This window comes from Pipistrellus hanaki, assembly GCF_964339955.1.
Source record: "Pipistrellus hanaki genome assembly, chromosome: 19".
Taxonomy (NCBI): domain Eukaryota; kingdom Metazoa; phylum Chordata; class Mammalia; order Chiroptera; family Vespertilionidae; genus Pipistrellus; species Pipistrellus hanaki.
In genome coordinates, this window is record NC_140521.1 from 269,941 (window position 1) to 297,316 (window position 27,376).

Here is a 27,376-nt window from a genome sequence, read left to right on the forward strand (position 1 = left end):
GGAGCTGGGGGCCGGGCTGCCCTCTGAGGACCGGGGGTCTGAGAGCGGCTCCCGGGGCTGCGATTCCGCTCGTGACCACTAGATGGCAGAGGCGCCATGGAGCTCAGACAACCGCCCGGACTCTGGAGAATCTGGAGAAGGCGGGTGGTGAGGGCTGGGGTGGGGGTGGGGGGGTGTGGGTGAGGGTGGGGACATGGGGAGGGGAATGCGGAGGGGAAGGCAGGTCTCCCCTCCCTCCAGCCAGACAGATGGGGTTGCAGCTGGGAGGGGGGTTTGCAGGCTGCAGGAGGTGCAGGGCTGTGTGACGCCACGGTTTTCTCTCTGTGTCTGTCCGTCTGTCTGTCTCTCCTGATAGCCCGGCCTCTTTATACATAAATAAATATATTGTATTGGTTTCAGAGAGGAAGGGAGAGGGAGGGAGAAACATCCATGAGGAGAGAGAATCATGGACCAGCTGCCTCTTGCACGCCCCCCACACTGGGGATGGAGCCCGCAGCCCGGGCCTGTGCCCTGACCGGGGATGGAACCGTGTGACCTCCTGGTTCCTTGGCCGATGCTCCGCCACGGAGCCACGCCAGCCCAGCCCGGCTTTATCTTTTCTGCCGAGTGTACACCCTTCTCAGGGAAGTTGAAGCCGCTTCCTTTTTTCTTTGGTTGAAAAGCAGGCTTATTAGGATCGTGCACGCCGCTCAAACCCCAGGAGGGGAAGCTGGGGAATAAAGAAGCAACGGCTCCCGCGGTGTGAGCAGGCGTCCCCGAGGACCCGCTGCTCCGACGGGTCCTTCGGCTGCTCTGTGTCCTGTGCCCTCACCGCCCCTGTTCTGCCCCCGGGGGAGGGGAGAGGGGGAGTCAGGGGGGGGGGAGCTGGAGGCTTTGCAGCCTGGAGAAGGCGCGCTGAGGCTCCTGTGTTGGTGGCTGTCAGCGCCCGGGTTTTCAGACACTGAGACCCGCCCCGGGGCTGGGTGCCGGGTGCAGGGACCAGGCAGGGTCCAGGGCAGGGGGTTCTGGGCGTCCTCAGGGCCTGGCTGAGGGCGGAGCGGGGCTGGACAGACAGGGGGCCTAGGACCTCCTCTTTCTCCAGTCCGTTGTTATTTTTAAATATTGTCAGCTGCACTCTGGGTAACCAGCAGCCTCACCGCGCCCCGTGCTCCTCGGTGGGGAGGGGTGGGGAGGGGGGCCATGGACCCCAGAGCAGCCGGGCTGCCTGAGCGGGGGCAGGGCAGGGGCAACGGTGGCCTGTGCTCTCCGCGTGTCCCCCCCCCCAGGGCAGACCGCTCTCTGCCTGGGGTCCCGCCTCCTCTGGGCCCTCCTTGGGGTGCAGAGCTTCCTGTCCTCCTCCTCCTCCTTTCCCGCCGGCTGGCCCCAAGGAGGGCTCCCATGGGGGAGGAGGGCTCCTGGGCAGCTGAGGCCCAGCGGCTCGGGTCCTCGGCTGCAGTCTGCGGGGACAGCTTGGGGCAGCCAGAGAGCTGGCCCACCCCAGCGGCATCCTGGGAGGCACCCCTGGCCCTCCCGGCAGGTGCCACGTCCTGTCTGGGATGGATGGACGGACGGACCGCAGCTGGGATTCAACCACAAGCCTCTGGCAGTCTGTCTGCCCGGCTGGCTCCCGGGCGCCGGGCGGCAGGGGTGGGTGGGGAGCAGCGGTGGGCAAAGGCCTTCCCTCCGGACAGGGCGCCCATGCTGGGCCTGGGTGCCACCTGGGTGCCACCTGGGGACACAGGCCCTCGGGGGGGAGGTCCCTGGAGGCCGCTCAGCTCAGCCACCGGAAGGCGGCTGGAGAGGTGGCGAGACCCCCGATGCTCACAGGTGCCTCCCACGTCTGCACCGCCCCACCCCCGCCCTGCACCCCGAGCCCCACACACCGTATCCGAGGCCCCGGCCGCAGGGCGAAGCCGAAGTCTATTAAGATGTAGAGAGATTGAAGGGCATGAGACAAGCGAGACAAGATGTTTAATTTAGTGATAAGAAAAGCAATCAAATCTCTCCTCCCGGACAGAGAGGGGCCGAGCGCAGCTGCTGCCGACGGGGCAGCTGATCTGTGTTTCTCTCTCATTGATGTTTCTGACTCTCTATCCCTCTCCCTTCCTCTCTGTAAAAAAATAAATAAAATATATTTAAAATGTATATATATATTTTTTAAAAAGAAATGAAGTATCTTTATACAAAAAAAACAAAACAAAACAAAAAAACAGACCAGCCCTGGCCTGGTCAGTGGTTAGAGCCCCAGCCCCAATCCTGAAGGGCCACAGGTTCGATTCCCAGCCCCGGTCAGGGCGAGTGTGGGGACGCAGCTCCAGGGGCAGACGCGGCCGTTTGGACGGGAAGCGTGGCCGGTGAGATGCCGGGCGGGCGGGCTGCAGGCCCGGCCCTGCCTGCACCTCCAGGGCCGGCCCAGCCAAGTGAACAGCCCTGTGCAGCCAAGCGGACAGCCGCTGGCGAAAAGGTGGCTGGCACTGGTTGCCAGGCAACCTTCTCCCGGCTCACCAGTCCCCACTGTGCTCCGGCCGCAGGCTGTATATATATTTTTAATTAAAGGGGGCCGCGCGGTGACGGGGAGTTCCGGCCGCCGGCCATCGGCCAAGGGGACGCGGGTGAGCCTGCCAGGGGCCGTGGGACACGGACGCGGTAATGGACGCCCCGGCGCCGCGGGGCGGTCAGAGGAGGGGCTGCCTGGGACCCGCTCCTGAGCGCCACGCCCGGTCCCGTGTGCAGTGAGAGGAGGGCCGCGCGGACGGGGAGGACCGGGGCACAGGCCGGCTGGGCGGGAGGCGCCTCGACTGTGATGGGGATGGAGGCTCGGGGCTCCGGGCCTCCCTGGAGGCAGAGGCGAGGTCGGCTTCCCCTCGGGCTGGGCCCCAGGAGCCGGGGCGACTGAGCCAGGGAAGCCGGCTGAGCCACCAGCTGAGGGGGCGCCGGGTTCGAGACGGAAAAGGAGCAGGTGGTGCCCGGCTGGTGTGGCTCCGTAGTGAGCGCCAAGCTAGGAACCGTGAGGTCAGGGTTCGATTCCTGGTCGGAGCACAGGCCCAGGTTGTGGGCTCCATCCCCTGACCCCCAGTGGGGGGCGTGCGGGAGGCAGCTGGTTGATGTTTCTGGCTCTCTGTCCCTCTCCCTTCCTCTCTGTAAAAAATATAAATAAAATATGTTTTTAAAAAAATGTTGGCTCTCTAAAGAAATGTCAATCGTCGTCCTGTTGGTTTTTGGCTCTGCGGACGAGTGAGTTTTCCCGCAGGTTTGGGCTCCACCGGCTGGCGGACCGGGTTTCTGCTCCTCCGCTACGAATGGCCTCCCTGCCCCCCCCCCCCCCCCCCGCCTTCCTGGGCACCAGCCCCGCCCCTGGGAGCCGCCCCCGGCGGCCCCGTGCCCACGTTCCCGAGCCCTTCCCTCCGCCGGCACCACCGGGATTCCTCCGGCGAGGAGCGCGCTTGGCAGAGGCTGCGCTTTCTCTGCTTCCTCTTCTGGGGCTGTGTTTGTTCCCGGCTGAGAGCCATCTGCTGCGTGTCCCCGAACATATGAGGGAGCGTGTATTTGCCACACACAGTTGCTCCCCATCCAGACCCGGGATGCGCGGCGTTCCGGGAAGCGAGCGCCGGCGGGCGGACGTCGGAACGTTCCAGATGGCGGGGCCGAGGTGCTGGAATCGCTCCCTCCCGGGAGGTGGGGTGCACCCCACGCACAGGAGCCGCGGGACCCCGCTCTGCGATGGGGGAAGCGCCTGCTCCTCTCTCTCCTAAGGGCCTGGACTCCAGTGGGTCCCCCGTATTTCTGTCCCCTCGTGGGGGACGGGGGGGCTTCCCACGGGCCAGGCACGGTCGGCAGTGGGAAGGCCACCGGGGTCCTGGCTGGAGTCCCACCACGGCAGGGCAGGCTCACGTGTGGCCAGGGGCGCGGTCCGTGGACCCACCAACTCCTTCCGGCTCCGGAGGACGCGACGGGGAGGGCAGGGGCGTGGGGAGAGCAGAGGACGCTATCCCCACCTGGAACTATTACGTCAGAGGCGGGTGGAGCAAGAAAACTTAAGTAAAAATGTCAGTTGTTGTCCTGACTGGCGTGGCTCAGTGGACAGAGCGTCAGCCTGCAGACTGAAGGGTCCCAGGTTCGGTTCCTGTCAAGGGCGTGGACCTTGGTTGCGGCCACATCCCCAGTGGGGGCCGTGCAGGAGGCAGCTGATCGATGTTCCGTTGCATTCAATGTTTCTGACTCTCTGTCCCTCTCCCTTCCTCTCTGTAAAAAAATCCATAAAATATATTTTTTAAAAAAACAAAAAAAACAAGCAGAAATGGCTTTAGACAAATCTGATCTTTCATGACAACAGAAGGAAGACTCCATCTGTGGACAGCGTGCGGGCCCCTTTGGGTGGCAGGTGATAGAGAACTTGAACGGGCGTTGGCACAGGATGGACGTACCGCACCCCGGTAGAGACAGGAACCGAACCCTCTCCATCACCAGCTCTGGAGACAGACTGAGTTCCAGGTCCCTGCCTGGACAGGAAGCCTATCATTTCTGCTTGCACGCCATTGGTCAGAATGCAGTCACATGGTTAGACTGGGCAGCAAGGGAGTCTGGGAAATGTAGTCCAGCGGCGTGCCCAGGTAGAAGAGGTTGGAAGGCAGGCCCTGTCCAGCTGTCCACCCGGCGGGGTCGGACTCCTCAGCCTCTGGGCCTCCTGCGCCTGGGATCCCTGTGATTGACAGAGGCAGCTAGATTGGCAGGTTCTGAGAAGAACTGGTCCCGGCCCCCCCCCCCCCAAGACATTGGACGCACATACCAAGGGGAAGCCATAGATGAAGTATTTTTTTAAAATATATTTTATTGATTTTTTTTACAGAGGGAGAGGGAGAGGGATAGAGAGTTAGAAACATCGATGAGAGAAACTTCCATCAGCTGCCTCCTGCACACCTCCTACTGGGGATGTGCCCGCAACCAAGGTACATGCCTTTGACTGGAATCGAACCCAGGACCCTTCAGTCCGTAGGCCGACGCTCTATCCACTGAGCCAAACGGGTTGGGTCTAGATGAAGTATTTATATTTTGAATATATTTGTATTGGTTTCAGAGAGGAAGGGAGAGGGAGAGAGAGAGAAACATCCACGATGGGAGAGCATCATGGATCAGCTGCCTCCTGCACGCTCCCCACTGGGGAGCAGGTCCACTACCCGGGCCTGTGCCCTGACCGGGAACTGAACCGGAAACCGAACTGGGAGCTCCTGGTTCGTAGGTCGACACTCAACCTCTGGGCCACGCCGGCCGGCCTGGCTGCGAAGTGTGTCTCTGTTTGCATCGTCTCTGGGACATTCTCGGGCGTCTGCAGAGGGGAGAGCAGCTGAGCGGACAGTCATTGCAGTGTCCTGAGGTCGCCCTCTCCTCACAGTTGGCCTCGCGGGGCCTCAGACCCAGAGACGCCGTCTCCCAGGGAAAGCCAGATGTGAACGCCCGTGCTCAGCCTCCTCTCTCCTTCCCGGGCGGGTCAGGGCCGTGCAGGGCTGACCGTGAGAATGGCCCTGAGAGTGACCCTGAGAATGACCCTGAGAGTGACCCTGAGAATGACCCTGAGAGTGACCCTGAGAGTGCACAGAACTCTGCCCGAGGCAGCCGCCTTTATTTACCGTTTCCGCTCCTGCCTCGCTCCCTCCTTCCCCGTTCCCTCTGCGCCCACCGCCGGGGCCGAGGGGGGGAGCCTTCGGTGGCTGCCAGGCGTGGGGAGCTGGCAGGAAGAGAGGAGGCTTCAGTGCACCCACTTGAGAAGCCGCTTCTCTGGGAAGGACCATATGGGGCTTGTTCAGCCCGTGTGCCAATCCCCTCCCACGTCTCTGTGCCAGGAAACTCGGGGTTCAAAGAGGCGAGAGGGGGAGGGAGGGGAGAGAGGAGAGGGAGAGAGCTGGGGCAGCTCCCTGCGGGGGCGGGGTGGGAGGGGCGGCGGTCCTGGGGCGGCGGTCCTGGGGTGGGAAGGAGGGGACACATCTACTCCTTTGTCTGAGGGCAGCAGCAGCCTGGATGCAAATGGGCTAAAGCCCTGGCTCAGTGGATAGAGCGTCGGCCTGCGGACTGAGGAATCCCGGGGTCGATTCCGGTCAAGGGCACGTAACTTGGTTGCGGGCACATCCCCAGTAGGAAGCATGTAGGAGGCAGCTGATGGATGTTTCTCTCTCATCGATGTTTCTGACTCTCTGTCCCTCCCCCTTCCTCTCTGTAAAAAAAAACCAATAATATATATTTAAAAATAAAAAAATAAAAAATAAAAGCAGGCCCCGGGCTCCACTCGGAAGAAGTGATTTATATGGCAAACTAGACAGTGGGTCTCACGTCCCGATGGCTGGTCCTTCCTGGTGGGGGTTCTCTGAATTCCTCTCTCTCTCTCTCTCTCTCTCTTTCTTTTTTAAATATATTTTTATGATTTAAAAAAATCCTCACCCAAGGATATTTTCCCATTGATTTTTAGACAGCGTGGAAGAGAGAGGGCGAGGCAGAGAGAAACATCGACGTGAGAGAAACGCATCGATGGGTTGCCTCCTGCAGGGCTCCCCCCCCCCCCCCCCCCCCCCGACCAGGGCCTGGGCCGGGGAGGAGCCTGCAACTGAGGTGAGTGCTCTTGACTGGAATCGAACCCAGGACCCTTTGGTCCACAGGCTGACGCTCAATCCACTGAGCGCACTGGCAAGGGCATAAGAATTTTTTTTATTGACTTCGGAGAGGAAGGGTGAGGGAGAGAGAGATAGAAACATCCATGATGAGAGAGAATCACGGACCAGCTGCCTCCTGCACGCCCTCTCCTGGGGATGGAGCCCACGGACCGTGGCCTGACCGGATCCGGCCGTGGCCTCCTGGGTCATGGGTCCACGCTCAGCCGCGGAGCCAGCCGGCCGGCCTCTGGATTTCTCCAGACAAAAGAAAAGAGTTTCCATGTGGGAGAGGAACGGGTCCCTCGGACCTGGCTGCACCCACCGGGTGGGCTGAGGTGTCAGAGGTCAGGGAACGGGGGTGGGGAGCGGTCCTGGCCAGGGCGGAGGGGACCCGCCTGGAGGACCGGAGCCGGCCCTGACCCGGGGCCTCCGGGTCCCCGTCAACCTCAGGCCCGGTCCACCCAGGGCGGAGGGGAGGGGGCTCGGGGGGGGGGGACCCCGCTCTCTGCGCTCCACCCACAGAGGCCCCCCCCAGGAGGGCCGAGCGGCCGGACCAGGTCCGGTCAGCCCGGGGTCCCCTGGAGGTCCATCGAGTCCGGGAGGGGATGTGGGGGGCCCGCTGGCTCCGCCCCGCCCTGCGTCCGGACGCCCTTGGGCTGGGTCCCGGGAGCGCGCGGTCCCGCCCCCGCCCGGCCCCCCAGCCCGGGGTGGGGAGGGGCGCCGGGAGCGCTCGGACCGCCCCGGGGGGGAGGGGGACAGTCCCGGCGGGAGCGGGGAGCGGGGAGCGGGGAGCGGGGAGCGGGGAGCGGGGAGCGGGGAGCGGGGAGCGGGGAGCGGGAGCGGGGAGCGGGGAGCGGGGAGCGGGGAGCGGGGAGCGGGAGCGGGGAGCGGGGAGCGGGGAGCGGGGAGCGGGGAGCGGGGAGGGGGCCTCGGGCTGGGCGGCGCGTCCTCCGCACCGGCGCCGTGACCGTGACTGCGGGGCCGCCCAGCCCGAGGCCGCCGGCCGCTTCCGCCTCCGCCTCCGCCTCCTGGTCCCCGGCCCCCGGCCCCCAGGTCCCCCCGGCCCCCCGCGACCCGGGCCGCGCCCCTCGGGGGGGGGATGCCGGCCGCGCCCCGCGCCCCCGGCCCCGGGCGGCCCCGGAGCGCGGGGACCCGGGCGGCGGCGGGGCGGGCGCGGTGGTGCTGAAGGGACAGCGCCCGCGGCCTCCTCCCCGGCCCGCCCCGGCCCCGCCGCACCCCAAACCCACAGCCCCGTCCCCCCCAAACCCCAGCCCCCTCCTCCTCCAGGGCCCCGCCCCGGCCCGCCGCACCCCAAACCCCAACCCACAGCCTCCCTTCCCCCAAACCCCAGCCCCCTACCCCTCTTTCCCAGCCCCAAACCCCCAACCCACAGCCCCCCTTTCCCAGCCCTTCTCCCCGCAACTCCCCAATCCCCTTCCCCCAAACCCCAGCCCCCCAAACCCACAGCCCCCTCCTCCGCCCGCGGCCCCGCCCGCAGCCCAAACCCACAGCTCCCCTAGCCCAGCCCCTCCCCCTCCCCTTCCCCAGCCCCAAACCCCCGGCCCCAAACCCCCGGCCCCCCAAACCCCCGCCCCCCAAACCCCCGGCCCCCAGCTCCCCGGCCAGCCCCCGCACGTGCCCCGTCCCCCCCGCCCGGCCCCGCAGCCCGGCCCCGCAGAGCGGCGGGGGGCAGCCAGCAGCCGGGCCGGTCCCGGCGCCGGGCGGGCGGGCGGGCGGGCGGAGCCGGGCCGGGGCGGCAGGTGCCCGGGGAGGGTGCCCGGGGCCGGGGAGGGTGCCCGGGGCGGGGAGCGGGGAGCCGGGCGCCCATGGCGGCGGCGCGGCGGGTGCGGGCGCTGCTGGCGGCGAACCTGCTGGCGCTCGCGGGGCTCGTGCTCTTCGCCGCGCTCTGCCGCCGCGGGGGCCGCCCGGGGCCGGGGCCGGGGCGGGGGGCCGGCGCGGGGGCCGCGGACCGCGAGGCCATCCTGCGGCGCCTGGACCACCTGGAGGAGGCGGTGTTCCGCCAGCTCAACGGTGAGCCGGCCTGGGGGTGCAGGGGGGGAAGTGGGGGGCTGGGGGAAGTGGGGGTGCAGGGGGGAAGTGGGGGGCTGGGGGGAAGTGGGGGGCTGGGGAAAGGGGGGGCTGGGGGGAAGGGGTGCAGGGGGAAGTGGGGATGCAGGGGGAAGGGGGGGCTGGGGGAAAGTGGGGGTTCAGGGGGAAGTGGGGGGCTGGGAAAGTGGGGGGCTGGGAAAAGTGGGGGGCTGGGGAAAGTGGGGGGCTGGGGGGAAGTGGGGGTCTGGAGGAAGGGGGGCTGGGGGGAAGGGGTGCAGGGGGAAGTGGGGGTGCAGGGGGAAGTGAGGGGGCTGGGGGGAGAGTGGGGGTGCAGGGGGAAGTGGGGGGCTGGGGGGAAAGTGGGGGTGCAGGGGGAAGTGGGGGGCTGGAGGAGAAGTGGGGGGCGGGAGGGAAATGGGGGGCTCTCCGGTCTGGCCACTGCCCTGGCCTCAGCTGCTGACCCTGCGCTGACCCCGGGCAGCGGGGGAGTGGCCCACAGGCTGGGCTGGAACTTTGGGGGCTCCGGGAGGGGGGGGAGAGCAGGGCTCTGGGGGGGCTCCGGCCGCAGAGGGCGTTGTCTGATGACCGCTGGCCACCCCGCTGACCGCCCCCCTCCCCAAGCACCCAGCTCCGCTGTCCCCCTCTGGGCCCGGCCCTACAGAGAACTTCCTGAGAGGCTGGGGACCTGCCCGGCCGGCGTGGCTCCGCGGATGGAGCCTCGGCCTGCGGACCAAAGGGTCCCGGGCTCGATTCCAGGCAAGGGCACGGACCTGAGCTGCAGGCTCCTCCCTGGCCCGGTGTGGGCGTGTGCAGGAGGCAGCCGTCCATGTTTCTCTCAGTCTCTCCCTCTGTCTCCCACTCGCCCTAAAAATCGATGGGAAAATATCCTCAGGCGAGGATTTAAAAAATAATAAGAGGCTGTAGGACCCGCTGGAGGGGCAGGTGGTGCCCAGGGGCAAGAGTGTGGACATGCTGTGCTTCTCCGGCTGCTGAGGGGTCAGGGGTCAGGGGTCAGGGGTTGGGTACCAGAGGGTGACCCTGCCCTTCAGAAGTGGCCGGCCCAGCCCTCTTTTATTAAAAAAAAAATATATATGGTTTTATTGACTTCAGAGAGGAAGGGAGAGGGAGAGAGAGACAGAATCATCCATGGTGAGAGAGAATCATGGACCGGCTGCCTCCTGCACGCCCCCGACTGGGGATGGAGCCCACAACCCCGGCCTGTACCCTGACCGGGAATCGAACCCTGACCGCCTGGTTCCTAGGTCGCTGCTCAGCCCCTGAGCTGAGCCACAAGGCTGGGCCCCTTTTATGCTCGTGGGGAAAGGGGCTCGCTGGCCATGGGGTTCACTCTGCTGCCCATCCTGGGGGAGCCCGGGGCTCGCCTGCTGCAGGAGGCGTGGGGTCAGCGTGAGGCCGGGAGCCGGGGTGGGGGGGGGCCCGCAGTCAGGGGCCCGGCAGGTGTGCACGAGGCAGGTGGCCCACACCCAGGGGGTGTCCGTGGGAGGCTCAGCTGCTGGGGGGGGGTCCTCGTTGCACCAGGAGCAGGCGGGTCACCCCGGAGAGTCTGTGCCCTCCCGGGGGTTGGGGCCACGGCCGCCGCCGGCCTCGAGCACCTTCCCGTCCCGCGGCCGCTCCGTGCGGTCCTGGGGGGCGGGAAGGTGTGCGCTGGTCTCTCCGGGGCTTTCCCTCCGGTTCCTGTTTGGGCAGCCCGGCCGCACGCAGCAGCAGCACTGGTCCCGGCTCCCGGGAGGTGCCCGGCCAGTCTGCCCGGCCCTGCCCGAGGGGGTCCTGGTGGGGCTCCCCCCGGGTGCTCGCCCACCTCTGACAGCACCCCTCAGCCTGGAGCCTCGTGACCCCGAGAGACGCAGGCCCCTCGCACCCCCAAACCCCCCAACCCTGCCCCCCGACAGGACAGGACGCCCGGTCCTGCCCCCGGGGGTCCCGAAGGGCCTGGGCTGTCCCGGTGTCCCCTCCTTGCAGAGGCCGCGGCCCGCCAGGGGGAGGGGCGTCTCCGGAGCTGTGCCCCGAGCCCCCGCTGTGGGAGGGACGGCCGTGAGGCTGTGTCTCCCCAGGAAGCCCGAGGTTATGTGAAAACAGGGCAGCTCCCGGTTGTGTAACATCCGGCCAGCGGCCCTTCCCGGGGAGAGGGAGAGCCGGACTCTCGGAAAACGGGGGCCTTCCCTGCCCTTCCTGCTTCCCAGCTCTGACCTGCGGTGAGGATGTGTCTCCGGACGGACAGAGGGTCACCCGGGCCCGCCGGCCTCTCCCCTCTCCCTCCTCCCTCCTTTTCCTGTAAAAATCCTTCTCTCCTCCCTCCTTCTCTCCCTCCCCCGAGTCTCTTCCTCCTCCTCAATGTCCCTGCCCCCCCCCACTTTCTCCACCTTCCCCCATCTCTGTCGGTGTCCCTCTGTCTCCATCTGCCTGTCTGTCTCTGCCTCCCCCCTTTCTGTCCCTCTGTCTCTGTACCTCTCTGTGTCTGTCTCTCCCTCCCTCTCTGCCCCCCCCCCCCCGGCCAGATACACAGCACAGTGTCTCCCCAGGAAATGATCAGGGAGCCCCCAGGCCACCCCCCACACACAGGGGTCCCCAGGAGGGGGCAGTGCAGGAGCGGGGCGGAAGGTTGATCATAAAAACCCACTTGGGAAGGACTCGGAAGGGTCAGACTGCTCTGTTTTATTTTATTTATTTGTGTTTGAACCTGTTTTTATTGATGTCAGAGAGGAAGGGAAAGGGAGAGGGAGAGAAACATCCATGAGGAGAGAGCATCATGGACCAGCTGCCTCCTGCACGCCCCCTACTGGGGATGGAGCCCACAACCCGGACCTGCACCCTGACTGGGAGTCGAACCCTGACCGCCTGATTCCTAGGCTGACGCTCAACCACCTAGCCACACCGCTGGGCTGCCATTGGGATCTGAGCGGAGCCCTGCCCCCTGAGACCTGGGTGGGAGTGGGGAGCTGGGCCTGACCATCTGACCCTCTGGTGCAGGGCCCCTCGGAGCTGGATGGCTGCCAAGGCCGCAGCACCCACCTCTCTCTCCCTCCCACCTGAACCGGGGCCGGTGGGCCCGCTGGTTGGGAGGAGCCGGCCGAAGGCAGTCCTCACCCTCCCTGCCTTCCCTCCCTGGTGGAGGGGATCATCGGCGGCATTTCCATCCCCTGCCCCCCCCCCCCCCCCCGGACCATCCGTATTCGTCATCTTCGGGGACGCGCTGACGATGGAGGGGATGTATCACACACTCGTTAGTCTCGGCGAGGGAATATGTTACAGGCGTGGCGGACCCAGCGAAATATTCGTGGCTCCCTCGTCCCCCAGGGTCGTCCGTCTGCTCGACATCGGCAATCCGTTACCCGTTTGGGCCCCGGGGACCGTGAGAGTCCTGTCGGCAGTGAGATCAGCTGCCGAATCCGAGGGAGAGTGGGTCCAGCTGAGGCTGGGCGGGAGCACGGTTCTCTTCGAGGCCCCGCCGCTGTGCCTCCGTTAACAATGCAGCTTAACCGCCAGCCGGTTAATCATGTGGGTTAACCATCAACCTGTTAATAATTAGTCATCAGCTGGTTAGCAATGCGGGTTAACCTTCAACCTGTTAATAATTAGCCATCAACTGGTTAGCAATGCAGGTTAACCATCAACCGGTTAACAATTAACCATCAACTGTTTAGTAATTCGGGTTAACCATCAGCCGGTTAACAATTCAGATTTGTTCATTGGTTAGAGTTACAGGTTTGCTGATATACATGCGATTTGATATGTAGGCTACTTTGTTGTATGGACAACAAGCTTCAAAACCTCACGTCAAATTTTCTGAAGGTGTTAACATCCTAGATATTTTTACGCTTAAAAATGTCAAATTTTGTGCTAAAAAAAAAAAAAAAAAGAGCATTTGCGGTAAGTTTTAATTCATTACTTTATTTTGAAGAAAAGTGCTGCTGAAAGTGATCAGGAAGCTTATGGTGAACACGCTCCATCTCAAGACACTGTGAATGCTGGTTTAAACGCAACAGTGACAAGCATTACTGGATGAAGATGCGTGTCAAACTCAAAAACAACTCGCAGAAAGATTAAACGTTGCTCAGCAAACAATTTCTGATCGTTTACAAGCAACGGGAAAGATTTTAAAGGAAGGAAAACGGGTGCCATATCAACTGAACGGAAGACAAATGGAAAACGGAAAAGTCATCAGTAAAATGCTGCTTCAACGGCACAAAATAAAGTATTTTTGCATGGAATTGTGACTGGCGATGAAAAGTGGGTTTATTTTGAGAATCTCAAACCCACAGAATCATGGGTTGATCCAGTTCAACCATCAACATCGACTGCCAGGCCAAATCACTTCGGAAAGAAGACACTGCTCTGCGTTTGGTGGGATCAGGAAGGTGTGGCGTCTTATGAGCTTCTCAAGCCAGGTGAAACCGTTAATACTGATCGCGACCGACAACAAGGAATCAATTGGAACCACGCTTTGATCGTAAAACGACCACAATGGGCCAGAAGACACGGCAAAGTAATTCTGCTCCGTGAGGACGCACCATCACACACTTCAAATCCAGTTACAAAACCAGTGAAAAGATCTTGCCTGGGAAGCATGAACCCGCCCGCCGTGTTCACCAGCCCTCGCTCCTTCAGAGGACCCATGTTCCGATCGACGGCACACGCCCTGTCTGAGCGGCACTTCCACACGGACGCGGACGTGGACAATGGGGTCTCTGGATGGTCTGCCCCAAACAAGAACAGTTCTATTGGGACGGTACCCACCAGTGACCTGACAGATGGGGGAATGTGTGGCTAGCGATGGAGATCATTTTGAAGGAAGCACTTTTGATGTTTCTCTTGAAATTACCATGTTTTCTTTGATGACAAAAGCCACACTTTTATATTTGTACTGATTTCAGAGAGGAAAGGAGAGGGAGAGAGAGAGAGAAACATCCATGAGGAGAGAGAATCACGGACCGGCTGCCTCCTGCACGCCCCCCACTGGGGATGGAGCCCACAACCCCAGCCTGTGCCCTGACTGGGACTCGAACCCTGACCTCCTGGTTCCTAGGTCGATGCTCTGGGGGAGTTTGCAGTATCTAGACGCCCCCCTGCCCCCTCTGAGGAGCCCAGTCACCGGCTCGGTTCCCATGGTCCTCCCTTCGGGCCTGGCTGCTCCCGGCCGGGCAGCCACAGCTCCCGGAAACGGAGGTGATTCCTGGGGTCCACGCCTAACGTTCCCCGCGGTTCCCAGGCTCCCGGTGGGTTCCACCAGCCTGCCCCGCCCTCCTTGGGACCCCGGGCGACATCGAGACCCCTCCTGTGGCTGCCAGAGGCCGTCCCCCGTCCCAGGGGTGTCCGGACCCCGAATCCTGAGCCGCCGGCGGGCACGCCGCCCCTCCCGAGGCCCGCAGGCGGCTCTCCCTCGTGGAGGAGGTGTGCCCGGAGGTGTGCCCGCAGCCCTGCCGCTGACTCCTCTCCGGAGGCTGGCGAGGCCCCGTGACAGATGGGACTTGGTGACTCAGAGAAGCTGGGGCTGGGAAGCCACACTTCCTTCCGAGCTGAGACACAGCCGCCCACACGTCCGGGAGCCAGGAGGAGTGGGAGACGGCTCTTCGGGGCGGGGATGGCTATTCGGGGCGGGAGGGCAGAGGCTGTCCACGGGGCTCCGGGAGCTGGCCGTGGCCAGACAGGGCCAGCGTGTCCCCCTTCCCCCCTCCCCCGCCCCGAACACCCGCCCCAGCTCCTTCCAGATGACAGCTCCGCTGGGCTTTTCTTTCTCATGGAACTGAGATCCAGACGCTGCCGGACCACCCCCCCTGCCCCCGCTCTGCCCCCCCATGTCCTCCCATTGCCCAGGGGGTGGACTCAGTGCTTGAGCGTCAACCTAGGAACCAGGAGGTCACAGGTTCGATTCCCGGTCAAGGCATGTGCCCGGGTTTTGGGCTCCATCTCCAGTGGGGGGCATGCAGGGGCAGCCCATCCATAATTCTCTCTCCTCATGGATGTTTCTCTCTCCCCCCCTTCTTCTCTGAAATAAATTAAATATATATATTAAATTTTTTAAAAAGCTGTATCCGGTGTGGCTCAGTGGATAGAGCGTCGGCCTGCAGACTGAAGGGTCCCGGGTTTGATTCGGGTCAAGGGCATAAGCCTTGGTTGCAGGCACATCCCCAGTGGGGGGTGTGCAGGAGGCAGCTGACCGATGATTCTCTCTCATCGATGTTTCTAACTCTCTATCCCCCTCCCTTCCTCGCTATAAAAAAAATCAATAAAATATGTTTAAAATAAAATAAATTTAAAAAAAAGACCCTGTGGCTGGGTTGGGACCCACTCCAATTCAGGGTGGCCCCTGAGCCCCCGAGTGGATGGGCGTGTTCATGTAAGTACACGTATGTGCACATACGTGCCCATGCTGATTTCTCCTCCGCCCCGGAGGGTGCCTGGCGATGGGCTGATGTGGACCCTCTGGAAACAGAGCCGCGAGCTGCCCTCCTGGTTCACCGCTGAGTCCATGGGAACCGCCGAGACCATGGGAACCACTGAAACCAGCCATGGGGCGTAGAGAGACGGGGGTGGGGGTGGGGGAGGGGCCGTGGCGCTGCGCACACGGAGGCGGGTGTCCCTGCGGAGAGAGCACCCAGGCCGGGATCGAACCCAGGACCCTTCCGTCCACAGGCCGGTGCTCTCTCCAGACCCGCCAGGCGCCACGGTCTTCTGACCATCTCCGCGGTTCTGCCTTTCCGGCCTCACCCGTCCGTCCGTCCGTCTGTCCGGGACCTGCCTGACCCTCTCTCCTCTCCCCAGGCCTCGCCAAGCCCATGGGGCTGGTGGAGGGCCCGGGCGGCCTGGGCCAGGGCGGGGCGGCGGCCACGCTGCAGGGAGACAGCCAGGAGGCCGCCGGCAGCTTCGAGGAATTCGGCTACAACGCACAGCTGAGCGACCGCATCTCCCTGGACAGGACCATCCCCGACTACCGGCCCAAACGGTGAGCCGGCCGCCCCGGTCCTTCTCCCGCCTCCTCTTCCTCCCTCCTCCTCCTCCTGCTCCTTCTCCCTCCTCCTCCTGCTCCTTCTCCATCTCCTCCTCCTCCTCCTCCTCCTCCTTCTCCATCTCCTCCTCCTCCTCCTGCTCCTTCTCCATCTCCTCCTCCTCCTCCACCCTCCTCCTCCGGCTCCTCTGCCTCCTCCCCCTCCTCCTCCTCCTCTCCCTGGACAGGACCATCCCCGACTACCGGCCCAAACGGTGAGCCGGCCTCCCTGGTCCTTCTCCCGCCTCCTCTTCCTCCCTCCTCCTCCTCCTCCCTCCTCCTCCGGCTCCTCTGCCTCCTCCCCCTCCTCCTCCTCCTCTCCCTCCTCCTCATCCTCCCTCCTCCTCCTGCTCCTTCTCCATCTCCTCCTCCTCCTCCTCCTCCTCCTCCTCCTCCTCCTTCTCCATCTCCTCCTCCTCCTCCTGCTCCTTCTCCATCTCCTCCTCCTCCTCCTCCCTCCTCCTCCGGCTCCTCTGCCTCCTCCCCCTCCTCCTCCTCCTCTCTCTGGACAGGACCATCCCCGACTACCGGCCCAAACGGTGAGCCGGCCTCCCCGGGTCCTCTCCCTCCTCCTCCTCCTCCCTCCTCCTCCTGCTCCTTCTCCATCTCCTCCTCCTCCTCCTCCTCCTCCTCCTCCTCCTCCTCCTCTCTCTGGACAGGACCATCCCCGACTACCGGCCCAAACGGTGAGCCGGCCTCCCCGGGTCCTCTCCCTCCTCCTCCTCCTCCCTCCTTCTCCTGCTCCTTCTCCATCTCCTCCTCTCCTCCTCCGGCATCAGTGCCCAGGCGGGCGGGAGGGACCGTGTCACCGCGGGCAGATGCCGCCACCAGGAAGGCATCCGGGATGTCAGCGGCAGAACCGGCTGGGGTGACCCTTCCGTGACCCCTCCCCAGCTGTCCCGGGGTCTCCAGGACCAGACACAGCTTCCCGGCCGTGCTGAGCTGGACCGGGTCCCGGCAGGGCGGCTCCCTGGGAGCACCCGCCCGCCGCTCCCAGAGCTCTGTGTCTCCGGAGGCAGAGGCGGGCTCCCCATAACCCGCAGGGCAGCCAGAGGCAGGCACCCCATAACCCGCCAGGGCGGCCAGAGGCAGGCACCCCCATAACCCCGCAGGGCGGCCAGAGGCGGGCACCCCCATAACCCCGCAGGGCGGCCGCGGCCTGTGCTGGAGGCCAGCCGGCTCTGCCGCCTCCCGACCCGCCGGCCTCCGGGGCGGCTGCGGGGCCTGGTGCCGCCGCCTCTGCTCGGCCATAAATCTCCGCCGCCCGCCCGCCCACCCGGGGCCGGAGGCCCGGGTGTGCGGCTCCCAGGGGATGAGAGGCTGAGCCGGCCCGCTGTGGCCGAGCCCGCGTCCACCCCGGTGCGGGCAGCACCGCGTGCCCAGCGCTGGGCGGGAGGGGGCACCCTTCCCAGGTCGGTCAGATGTGGGCAGGGCAGGTTCTGGTTACCGTGAGCGAGCAGATAGCATCATGGCCGGTGGGTTTTTTAATTAATCCTCTCCGGAGGACATGTTCCCAGTATTTTTAAAATGTATTTTTATTGATTTCAAGAGGAAGGGAGAGAGAGAGAGAAAGAGAGAGTAGCATCAGTGAGGAGAGAGAACCATGGACCAGCTGCCTCCTGCACGCCCCACACTGGGGATGGAGTCCACAACCCGGGCCTGTGCCCTGACCGGGAATCGAACCTGGGACCCTTCCGTCCGCAGGCCGACGCTCTATCCACTGAGCCGCACCGGCTGGGGCCGGCCGGGCTGTTCTGATCTCTGTTAACCCTCGCCCTCTGTGGTTGGCCTGGGACGGGCCCTGGCCGAGCTGGCCCTCACACTGCCCCCCTCCTCCCCACCCCCTCCCTCCCTCCCGGCCCGGGGTCCCCCCCCGCCCCGCCCCCGCAGGTGCCGGCAGCTGAGCTACGCCCACGACCTGCCCCAGCTCTCCGTGGTGTTCATCTTCGTCAACGAGGCGCTGTCCGTGCTGCTGCGCTCGGTGCACAGCGTGGTCAACCACACGCCCTCGCCGCTGCTCAAGGAGGTCATCCTGGTGGACGACAACAGCGACAACGGTGAGCGGCCCGGGCGGGGGGCGGGGCGTCCGGGCGGGGGGCGGGGCGTCCGGGCGGGGGGCGGGGCGGGGCGGCGGGGCGTTCGGGCGGGGCGGCGGGGCGGCCTGGGCGGGGGCGGGGCGGCGGGGCGGGGAGGCGGGGCTTCCAGGCGGGGAGGCGGGGCGTCCGGGCGGGGAGGCGGGGGAGGCGGGGCGTCGGGGCACGGCCTGGGTCGGGTGCAGACCAGGCAGCGCCGTCCCGGCCGGCTTCCCCTCATCCCCACCTGAACCCCGTCCCCATCAGACACACCCCCCACCCCCACCCCCACCCCCCGCCCCGGGGGACCCCCACCCACGCTGCCTCTGAGTCTGGCCTCCAGGCCCCTCAGCCCTTTGGTGTCTAGGCCAGCGCTCCAACCGCTGAGCCACACTGGCTGGGCCCGCTCCCTCCTCCTTTAAGGCGAAGGACCCCATTCACTGGCATCTTCTCCGCTCACGGCCGAACAGTCCGGCCCCGCGTCCTCCCGTCTTCACCACGTGGGCCTGATCAACCGCCTCCGTGTCTGTCCGGTCTCTCCCGTGGAGGCCCGGGGGCGGGGGCGGGTCCGTCTCGGGGGCGGGTCTCTCTCCCGGGGTCTCCCGGAGATGGGACGTGGCTGGGACGGGGACAGGCCCGCGGGGGCCGGGCGCTGAGGGTCTCTCCACGGGGTCTCCGGAGATGGGACTTGGCTGGGACGTGGCTGGGACGTGGACGTGGCTGGGCCGTGGCTGGGACGGGGACGGGCACGCGGGGCCGGGCACGCGGGGCAGGGCGCTGAGGGTCTCTCTGCCCCCGCCCAGCGGAGCTCAAGGCCAGCCTGGACCAGTACGTGCACAGGCGGTACCCCGGGCTGGTGAAGGTCGTCCGGAACAGCCGGCGCGAGGGCCTGATCCGGGCGCGGCTGCAGGGCTGGAGGGCGGCCACCGCGCCCGTCGTCGGCTTCTTCGACGCCCACGTGGAGTTCAGCGCCGGCTGGTGAGGCGGGGCCGGGCCGCAGCGTCCCCTCCACCTGCAACTGTTTTTTTAATTTTTAAATATCTATTGTATTGGTTTTTACAGAGAAGCAGGGAGAGGGAGAGGGAGTTAGAAACATCGACGAGAGATAAACATCCATCAGCTGCCTCCTGCACACCCCCCACCAGGGATGTGCCTGCAACCAAGGTCCATGCCCTTGATTATAATTGAACCCGGGACTCTTCAGTCCGCAGGACCACACTCTACCTCTCTCTCCCTCTCTGTAAAAAAACCCAATAAAGTATATTTTAAAAAAAGTTTTCAATATATTTTTATGGATTTCACAGAGAGGAAGGGAGAGAGAGAAACATCCACAATGAGATAGAGTCATGGACCGGCTGCCTCCTGAGCGCCCCCCACTGGGGATGGAGCCCTCCACCGGGCCTGTGCCCGGACCGGGAGTCGAACCCTGACCTCTTGGTTCATAGGCCGATGCTCAATCGCTCAGCCATGCAGGCCGGGCCGGCCCACGTGGTCCTATCACCTTGGTGTGTCCACCGGCCGAGTGGGATGCAGGGAGCCAGCGGGAGGCCCTGGGTTTCCCCTGAGGGGGTGGAGGGAAGGGGGCGGGGCTGGGGGTGGGGCCGGGGGAGGGGTGTCCTGAGCCCGCCGCCCGCAGGGCCGAGCCCGCGCTGACCAGGATCCGGGAGGACCGCCGCCGCATCGTGCTGCCCGCCATCGACAACATCCGCTTCGACACGTTCGAGGTGCAGCAGTACGCCAGCGCCGCCCACGGCTACAACTGGGGGCTGTGGTGCATGTACATCATCCCGCCCCAGGACTGGCTGGACCGCGGGGACGAGGCCGCGCCCATCCGGTGAGCCGCCGGGGCCCTGACCACTGAGCACCCGCCCGGTGGGGGCCTTTTCTAAAATATATATATATTTTGCTGATTTCTTACAGAGAGGAAGGGAGAGGGATAGAGAGTCAGAAACAACGATGAGAGAGAAACATCGATTAGCTGCCTCCTGCATCCCTCCCCCTCCCCCCACTGGGATGTGCCTGCAACCAAGGCACATGCCCTTGACCGGAATCAAACCCGGGACCCTTCAGTCGGCAGGCCGATGCTCCATCCATTGAGCCACACCAATCAGGGCGTGGGGGCCTGGTTTCTTAAATCCCTTGCTCGGAGGGGCCAGGACTGCATGCCGGGGCTGGAACGAGCCCCCAGACTGGCCAGCCGGCGGGTCCCCGGGCCCGGAGGGTCGCAGAGAGCAGTCTGTGGGCCCCCCACCTCCCCCGCCTCCGTCCGGGCGGCTGAGAGAGCCCAGGAGCCCAGGGGAGGGGGCGGGGGAGGGGGAGGGGGGAGGGCGGCGGGCGCTGGCCCGCCCCGCCCGCTCACGCGTGGTCCGCCCGCCCCCCCCAGGACCCCCGCCATGATCGGCTGCTCCTTCGTGGTGGACCGGGAGTACTTCGGGGACATCGGCCTGCTGGACCCGGGCATGGAGGTGTACGGCGGCGAGAACATCGAGCTGGGCATGCGGGTGAGCGAGCCCGGGAGCTGGTCGGGTGCCGGCGGGTGGGCCCGGCACTGCGTGTCCCCCGCCGAGCGTCCACGTGTGAGCTCGATGGCATTGGCAGGCGGAGTGTGACTGATGTCTGCCGAATCTGATAACAGAAGATGCGCACTTAGGCTCATCTCCATCATCTGAGCCGTTCATTCTTACATGTACATCAGAGGCCGGTGCACGGAATTCGAGCAGGGTAGGCTTTCCTTCCCCGGCTGCCGGCACCCGCTTCCCTCTGGCCCCCGGGACCCCGGCTTTCCTCGCAGCCCCGGCTCCGTCCGGAAGGAAGGCCGCCCGGAAAGATGCCCGAAGGACGTCCGGTCTCATTAGCATATTACGCTTTTGTTGTTATAGATATTTCAGAGGGAGAGAGAGAGAGAGAGAGAGAGAGAGAGACATCAATGATGAGAGAGAATCATGGATCGGCTGCCTCCTGCCTAACCCCAAACCCGGGCCTGTGTCCTGACTGGGAATCGAACCGGGACCTCCGGGTTCCTAGGTCTAGGCTCAGCCACGGAGCCACGCCGGCCGGGGGAGCCGTTCGTTCTCGCTGCATCGCTGAGCGCGGCACGTGGGCGGCGAGGATGCTGGGGATTCTGGGAGCTTGTCCCTCGGCCCGGCGTGCGGCCCGTCCCTGAGCAGTTGGTGTGTCTGTCCGCTTTGGATGTGGAAGGAAGGTCGGGGTGCCGATGGGGTTGTGGGCGCCCGAGTCCCCCTGGGTGGGGAACTCAGTTCAGGGGCCGGAGGTGCTGGGCCCACAGGATGGGCCCAGTGAGGACCCCAGGCCGACAGCGCCCTCCTGCTCTGTCAGAGGGGGTGTGACTCGGGGTGGTGGGACAGCCGTGGGTGGGGCCGCCGTCCACCCCCGACTCCCAGGGGCTGCAGATGCTGGTGTGGGAGCGAGAGGGTGGTGAGGGTGCTCTGTAAGATACCCACCCCTCCAGGGACCTGGGCCGTGGGCTCCCGGGGTTGAGCTCTGATTGGTGCGTGGTTCTTGTTCTGTGTGTTCTGTTTCTGGAGCATCATCTGTGGGGGGTTTTAATTTATTTTTTTATTGTTGTTTTGATGTTTTGCCTGTGGCCTTTTTATTCACAGGAGAGATTATTTAAGGCAAGTGTTTAAAAATTTATAGGCCGTGTATCGCCGTGGCCCGTTTCCGACCCGCTTGCCGCAGGCGTGGCGGTTAAAGCCGAGGGGTCGCGGGACGAGGCTGTAAATCGGATCGAGCGGCGCTCCCCTCCCCTTCCCCTGATGAATGTCTGATCACCTCGGGCACCGGCTAAAAGCCGGTACACAGCCCGCTCCGCGAGCCTGCTGTCAGCGCCCCGGAACCTTTTAAAACGATGCGTATAAATGCGTTGTCTCTCCTCAAGTATTTCATCGCCGAATGTCATAGCAGGCGCCCCCCCACGTGCACAGAGAGAATCCGCGTGTCTGATAAAGCAATCGCTTGCTGAGTCTGGGTCCTTGGGAACACTCAGGGCTGTGTGCAGCCGGGGAGCAGGGGGACCGGCCTGGGGGGAGGGGAACAGGGGGACTGGCCTGGGGGGGGGGGAACAGGGGGACCGGCCTGGGGGGGCAGGGGGATGCGGCCCGGAGGGCAGCAGCAGCGGCCACCTGAGGGAGGGCATGTCTGTCCGCTTGGGTGTCTTGTGGGGAAGCCCGCGGTGTGCACGCATCTCCCAGCACCCACGGAGACTGGCGCTGGGAGCCGGTCCCCCACAGAGTGTCCCTCTGTTGTCTGTGTCCTGTCACGTGCAAAGGCCGGGGAATTTGGTAGCCAGTGCTCCCGGGGGGGGCCTCGTCCGGGCTTTGGGGGCCTGAACCCCAGGCCCAGGCTTCTCTGTGGCCACGGACCTGGGGCCAGCACACAGGGGTGTCCTGGGCCTGTGAGCAGCATGGAGCTGGGGAAGGGCCAGGGGCGTGTCCAGGGGCGGGGAGTGCTGGGGGCGGGGCTGGGAAAGGCTGGGCGGGGCTCAGAAGAGATGTGGGCGGGGCTGGTAGGACAGGGGGCGGGGTTGGTAAAAGCAGGGCGGGGCGGAAAATGAAGTGAGCTGGGCTTCAAGGAGCTGGGTGGACGGGGCTGTGAGGGGCTGTGGGCGGGGGTGAGGTTTGGGGCGGGGCTGTGAGGGGCTGTGGGCGGGGGTGAGGCTGGGACTGTGATTGGTATGTGGGCGGGGCTTAGGCATGTGGGCGGGGCCAAGAGTATGGAGGCTGAGGTATGGGGGCGGGGCTGAGGCCGGGCGGGCTGTGATTGGGTTGTGGGCGGGGCTGTGAGGGCCTGTGGGCGGGGCCATGGGCCTGTCGGCGGGGCTTAGGCCTGTGGGCGGGGCTGTGATTGGTCTGGGGCGGTTTTGTGGGCGGGCCCGTGAGGGGCTGGGGGCGGGCTGAAGAGCGCTGTCCCGCCGGCAGGTGTGGCAGTGCGGCGGCAGCATGGAGGTGCTGCCCTGCTCGCGCGTGGCGCACATCGAGCGCACCCGGAAGCCCTACAACAACGACATCGACTACTACGCCAAGCGCAACGCGCTGCGCGCGGCCGAGGTGTGGATGGACGGCTTCAAGTCACACGTGTACATGGCCTGGAACCTGCCCATGACCGTGAGCCGCCAGGGGCTCCCATCGGGACAGCGCCCCCGGGAGGCCCGGGGCGGGGAACCCCAGATCCCGCTCCCCTCCCTGCGGAGGCCGGGACCCCGTGCCGACCCCCTGCCCCCTCCCGGCGGAGGCCCGGGGCGGGGAACCCCAGATCCCGCTCCCCTCCCGGCGGAGGCCGGGACCCCGTGCCCACCCCTCTCCCCTCCGCCCCAGAACCCCGGCGTGGACTTCGGGGACGTGTCGGAGCGGCTGGCCCTGCGCCGGAGGCTGAAGTGCCGGAGCTTCCAGTGGTACCTGGAGAACGTGTACCCCGAGATGCGGACCTACAACAACACCCTCACGTACGGAGAGGTACCGCCGCCCGAAGGCCCGCCAGGCAGCCCCCCCTTCCGGTCCTGACACCCCATGTCCCCCTCCCGCCCCCCATATGTTCATGGACATCCCTGTGCGCTGAGTCCCTGCTCAGCTGGGAGGGAGGCTCGTCTGTCTCTGCCTCCCCAGGGACAAGCAGGGCCATCCTTACAGATCACCCCACTTCTCCTCCCCCCCCTCATCCCCCCACCTGCCCAGAGCAGACCCCCGGCCTCCCCTCGGCCTCGCACCTCTCGCCACGGGCTTCTCCTGTGGATCCTGGTGCAGGTGAGAAACAGCAAAGCCAGCGGCTACTGCTTGGACCAGGGAGCGGAGGACGATGACCGAGCCATCCTCTACCCCTGCCACGGGATGTCCTCCCAGGTGGGGGTGCGGGGGGAGGGGGGCACTGGGCGTCCGATGCCACCCTGGCTGGGAGGCCAGGCGCTGGGGGTGCGGGTGGGCTTCCCAGCAAAGTTCCAGGGAAGAGGCTGAGGCGTCCCACAGCCCCGCGCCTGTTTTTAAACTTTTTAAAAAAATATATTTTTTTTTATTGATTTTTTTTTACAGAGAGGGAGAGGGACAGAGAGTTAGAAACATTGATGAGAGAGAAACATCGACCAGCTGCCTCCTGCATGCCCTCCACTGGGGATGTGCCGGCAACCAAGGCACATGCCCTTGACTGGAATTGAACCCGGGACCCTTCAGTCCACAGGCTGACGCTCTATCCACTGAGCCACACCGGCCAGGGTTCACCTGTTTTTATAAATAAAGTTTTATCGGCACACAGCCAGCCTCGGACGGAGCAGGACAGGCTGGGAGCAGGGCTGCCCCTGGGCAGGCTCCCCCACACTGGAGCCCAGGGTCACCCTGCTTCCCCCCCCTCCCCCCCCCCCCCCCGCCAGCTCGTGCGCTACAGCACGGAGGGCCTGCTGCAGCTCGGCCCCCTCGGCTCCACCGCCTTCCTGCCCGACTCCAAGTGCCTGGTGGACGACGGCAGGGCCCGCACGCCGGCGCTCAGGAAGTGCGAGGAGGTGGCCCGGCCGGCCCAGCGGCTGTGGGACTTCACCCAGGTCCGCAGCCGCGGGTCAGCGGGCGGGGCCGGGAGCCGGCGGGATGGCTGAGGGTGTGTGTGTGTGTGTGTGTGTGTGTGTGTGTGGAGGGCAGAGGAAGGGGGCAGCCAGCCCTCACCCCCGGATGCGCCCACGCCGGGCCCGGGCGCCGCGCTGACTCGGTCTCCCCGCCTCGCGCAGGGCGGCCCCATCGTGAGCCGGGACACGGGCCGGTGCCTGGAGGTGGAGATGTCCAAGGACGCCAACTTCGGGCTGCGGCTGGTGCTGCAGCGGTGCTCGGGGCAGAAGTGGGCGATCCGCAACTGGGTCAAGCACGGCCGGCACTGACCTGGGCCGGCCCGGCCCCACGCAGCCCCGGAGGCCTGGGCAGGAGCCTGCCCTTCCGGCCGACACCGGGTGCGAGCCCTGAGGACGCAGCTGTGCCCACGCCCGGAGCCAGAGGACCCGGCTGAGCCCATGCCCAGAGCCAGAGAATCCTGCTGTGCCCGCGCCCGGAACCCGGGGCCCGGCTGTGCCCGCGCCCGGAGCCCGGGGCCCGGCTGTGCCCGCGCCCGGAGACCGGGGCCCGGCTGAGCCCACACCCGGAGCCCGGGGCCCGGGGCCCGGCTGTGCCCGCGCCCGGAGCCAGAGGACCCGGCTGTGCCCGCGCCCGGAGCTCGGGACCCGGCTGTGCCCGCGCCCAGAGCCCGGGGCCCGGCTGTGCCCACACCCACTCGGGCAGGGACCTCACCTGGGCCTCGGGGGGTCGGCCGGTCCTGACCCCGGGACAGTGGGGAGGGGGCCCACGGGCAGTGCTGACGCCGCTCCGGCTCCAAACCACGTGCCTTTTCCCCGGTTTTCCTGTCCGGCTGCCCGGACGGCCGCCCTCTGCATGCACCGCCCTCACGCCCCCCAGAACTGCCCGTGGACGCGGAGGCGGCGGGCTGGCCTCCTGCCGTGCCCACCCTCCTGCGCCTGCCCCGTCAGACCCGAGGGAGCAGAGCTGAGAGGGGAACCGAGACCGGCCTCAGGGTCCCGGAGACGGGACGCTCCAACCCAACGGACAGCAAACGGAGGACCCGGGCCTGTGTCTCGTCCACGGGTCTGAGCTGGCCAGCGCCCAGGGCCGGGTCCCTGTCCCACGTCTCCTGCTCCCCGCTCCCCCTCCAGCCCGGACCAGGAGTCAGCCAAGGAGGACCCACAGCCCCTCGCCTGTTTTTATAAATAAAGTTTTATCGGCACACGGCCACGGCCACCTGCCTATGTATTGTGCCTGTAGCCTCTTTAAAAAAAAAAAAAATTTTTATTGATTTTCCATAGAGAAGGAGGGAGAGAGATAGAGAGTCAGAAACATCGATGAGAGAGAAACATCCATCAGCCGCCTCCTGCACGCCCCCCACTGGGGATGTGCCCGCAACCAAGGTCCATGCCCTTGACCGGAATCGAACCCGGGACCCTTCAGTCCGCAGGCCGACGCTCTATCCACTGAGCCACACCGGTCAGGCCTTCTTACTCTCTGGACAGCGTCCCTTGCAGAAAGGGAAGTCGTTCATTCCAGTCAGCTCCCTGGGGTCCCTCACCCCCCTTCTACCCCCCCAGCCCCCAGCCCCCAGCCCCCAGCCCCCTGGTTCCTGGCGTCCTGCTGCTGGGAGAAGGTGCCCCACTTTCCTCATTTCCAGAGAATCCTGCCGGCTCCAACACGAACCCCAAAAAGCCCAGCGGCAGCGGGAAGAGGCGACGGCAGGCGGCCACAGGTTGCCCCGGGAGGCCCGGCCGCTGGGGCGTGAGGCCCCGGACTCAGAGCCCCCACGCCCGGAGAAGCAGCACCGGGCGGATGAAGGCCCCGCGGGAGGGGAGCCGCGTCCCCGACGCCGAGTTAATTAAACCGCGGCCCGGAAGCCAGCCGTCACGGCCCGGGGCAAACGGGCGCGAAGCCTCATCTGTTATTCCTCTCGCTCTTGAAGCGCCCGCCAGTCGTTCTGGAATTAAATTAAGCGGCTTATCTGCACTAATGCAGACGGACAGGGCCATCTGTCTCTGCGCTGCCGCCGCCGCGGGCTGCCGGCCGCGCCCGCGAACATCAGTCATTTCCGCACCGCGTGGGGGGAGCTCGGGCCCGGCCCATTCATCCCGAGGTCACCAGGTCACCGTCTGTGGGCTGGGAGCTCCCGCTTTGCTTCTTTACTTTTAATTGATCTCAGAGGGAAAGGAAGAGGGAGAGATGGAAGCATCAGTGATGAGAGAGCATCATGGACCGCCTGCCTCCTGCACGCCCCCCGCTGGGGATGGAGCCTGCAACCTGGGCCTGTGCCCTGGACCCGGAACCGAACCGTGACCTGCTTGGAGGTCAGCGCTCCACCGCTGAGCCACACGGGCCGGGCTCCAGCACCTCTTTCTCCTCCAGGCCCTCCCGGCCGACCCTGACCCTCTCGGATGGTGGTTGAGCTCTGGCCGAACCCCACCTGCTGGACAGGAGGGCCCCCCACCCCCGGAGCCACTGGAGCAGCGACTCCAGGCCTTGGACACAGAGCAAGCCTAGGCGCACTGCCAAGCGGGGTTCTCTGACCTGTGACCCCAGGAGCCCAGCTGCAGCTTAGCTCAGCCCAAGCAGAGGCCACACGCTCCGGGGTCCCAGCGATCAGACGTGAAAGCTGGCCCCTGCGGCTCCCGCACGGCCCCATGGCCTGTGCCCTCAGGACAGGCTCGACCTCCTGAGCAGCGGGGACCTGGGACCAGCACACTGGACGGGACAGCCATCACAGAGGGCACCCGGCTCCCCCCTGCAGGGGACACGCTGTCCTCACGGCCGAGGGGAAGCGTCCGCCCCACCCGACGCTGCGGGACCTGCCTCCTGGCATGGCCCTGTCTGCAGCCGATGCCCTGACAAGCACTTGAGCATTGAGTGGCAACTCCTCATGGCTGGGCTGCATCCATCAGGGGACCCTCCCCACAGCAGGTGACCGGTCAACACCAGCCTCTGGGATGCTTCTCCTAAAATGCAGGCCCCAACGCCACAGGTTGGGGATGCCCAGCAAGAGGCCTCCCCTGGCCCTGGAGGGCCCCTAACCCAGCATGGCAGGGGTCTGTACCTTGGTCACAGAAGCAAACTCCA

The 27,376-nt window shown here is 65.4% G+C and overlaps 1 protein-coding gene across 2 annotated transcripts; it reads left to right on the forward strand.

Annotated features, from left to right (window-relative positions):
• Positions 1-8,423: 8,423 nt before the first annotated feature.
• Positions 8,424-24,797, forward strand: GALNT9 (polypeptide N-acetylgalactosaminyltransferase 9). 2 transcript variants are annotated; one of them, XM_084867434.1, is made up of 11 exons: positions 8,424-8,648; positions 15,447-15,627; positions 17,560-17,726; positions 18,545-18,719; positions 19,378-19,575; positions 20,125-20,242; positions 22,679-22,864; positions 23,075-23,212; positions 23,501-23,596; positions 24,118-24,285; positions 24,466-24,797. In XM_084867434.1, the coding sequence occupies exons 1-11, from the start codon at positions 8,444-8,446 to the stop codon at positions 24,610-24,612; spliced, it is 1,779 nt and encodes a 592-aa protein (XP_084723560.1). In that variant the 5' UTR covers positions 8,424-8,443; the 3' UTR covers positions 24,613-24,797. The 2 variants fall into 2 exon arrangements, with proteins under 2 accessions (XP_084723560.1, XP_084723561.1); XM_084867435.1 differs by lacking the exon at positions 8,424-8,648 and adding an exon at positions 14,465-14,547.
• Positions 24,798-27,376: the final 2,579 nt, after the last annotated feature.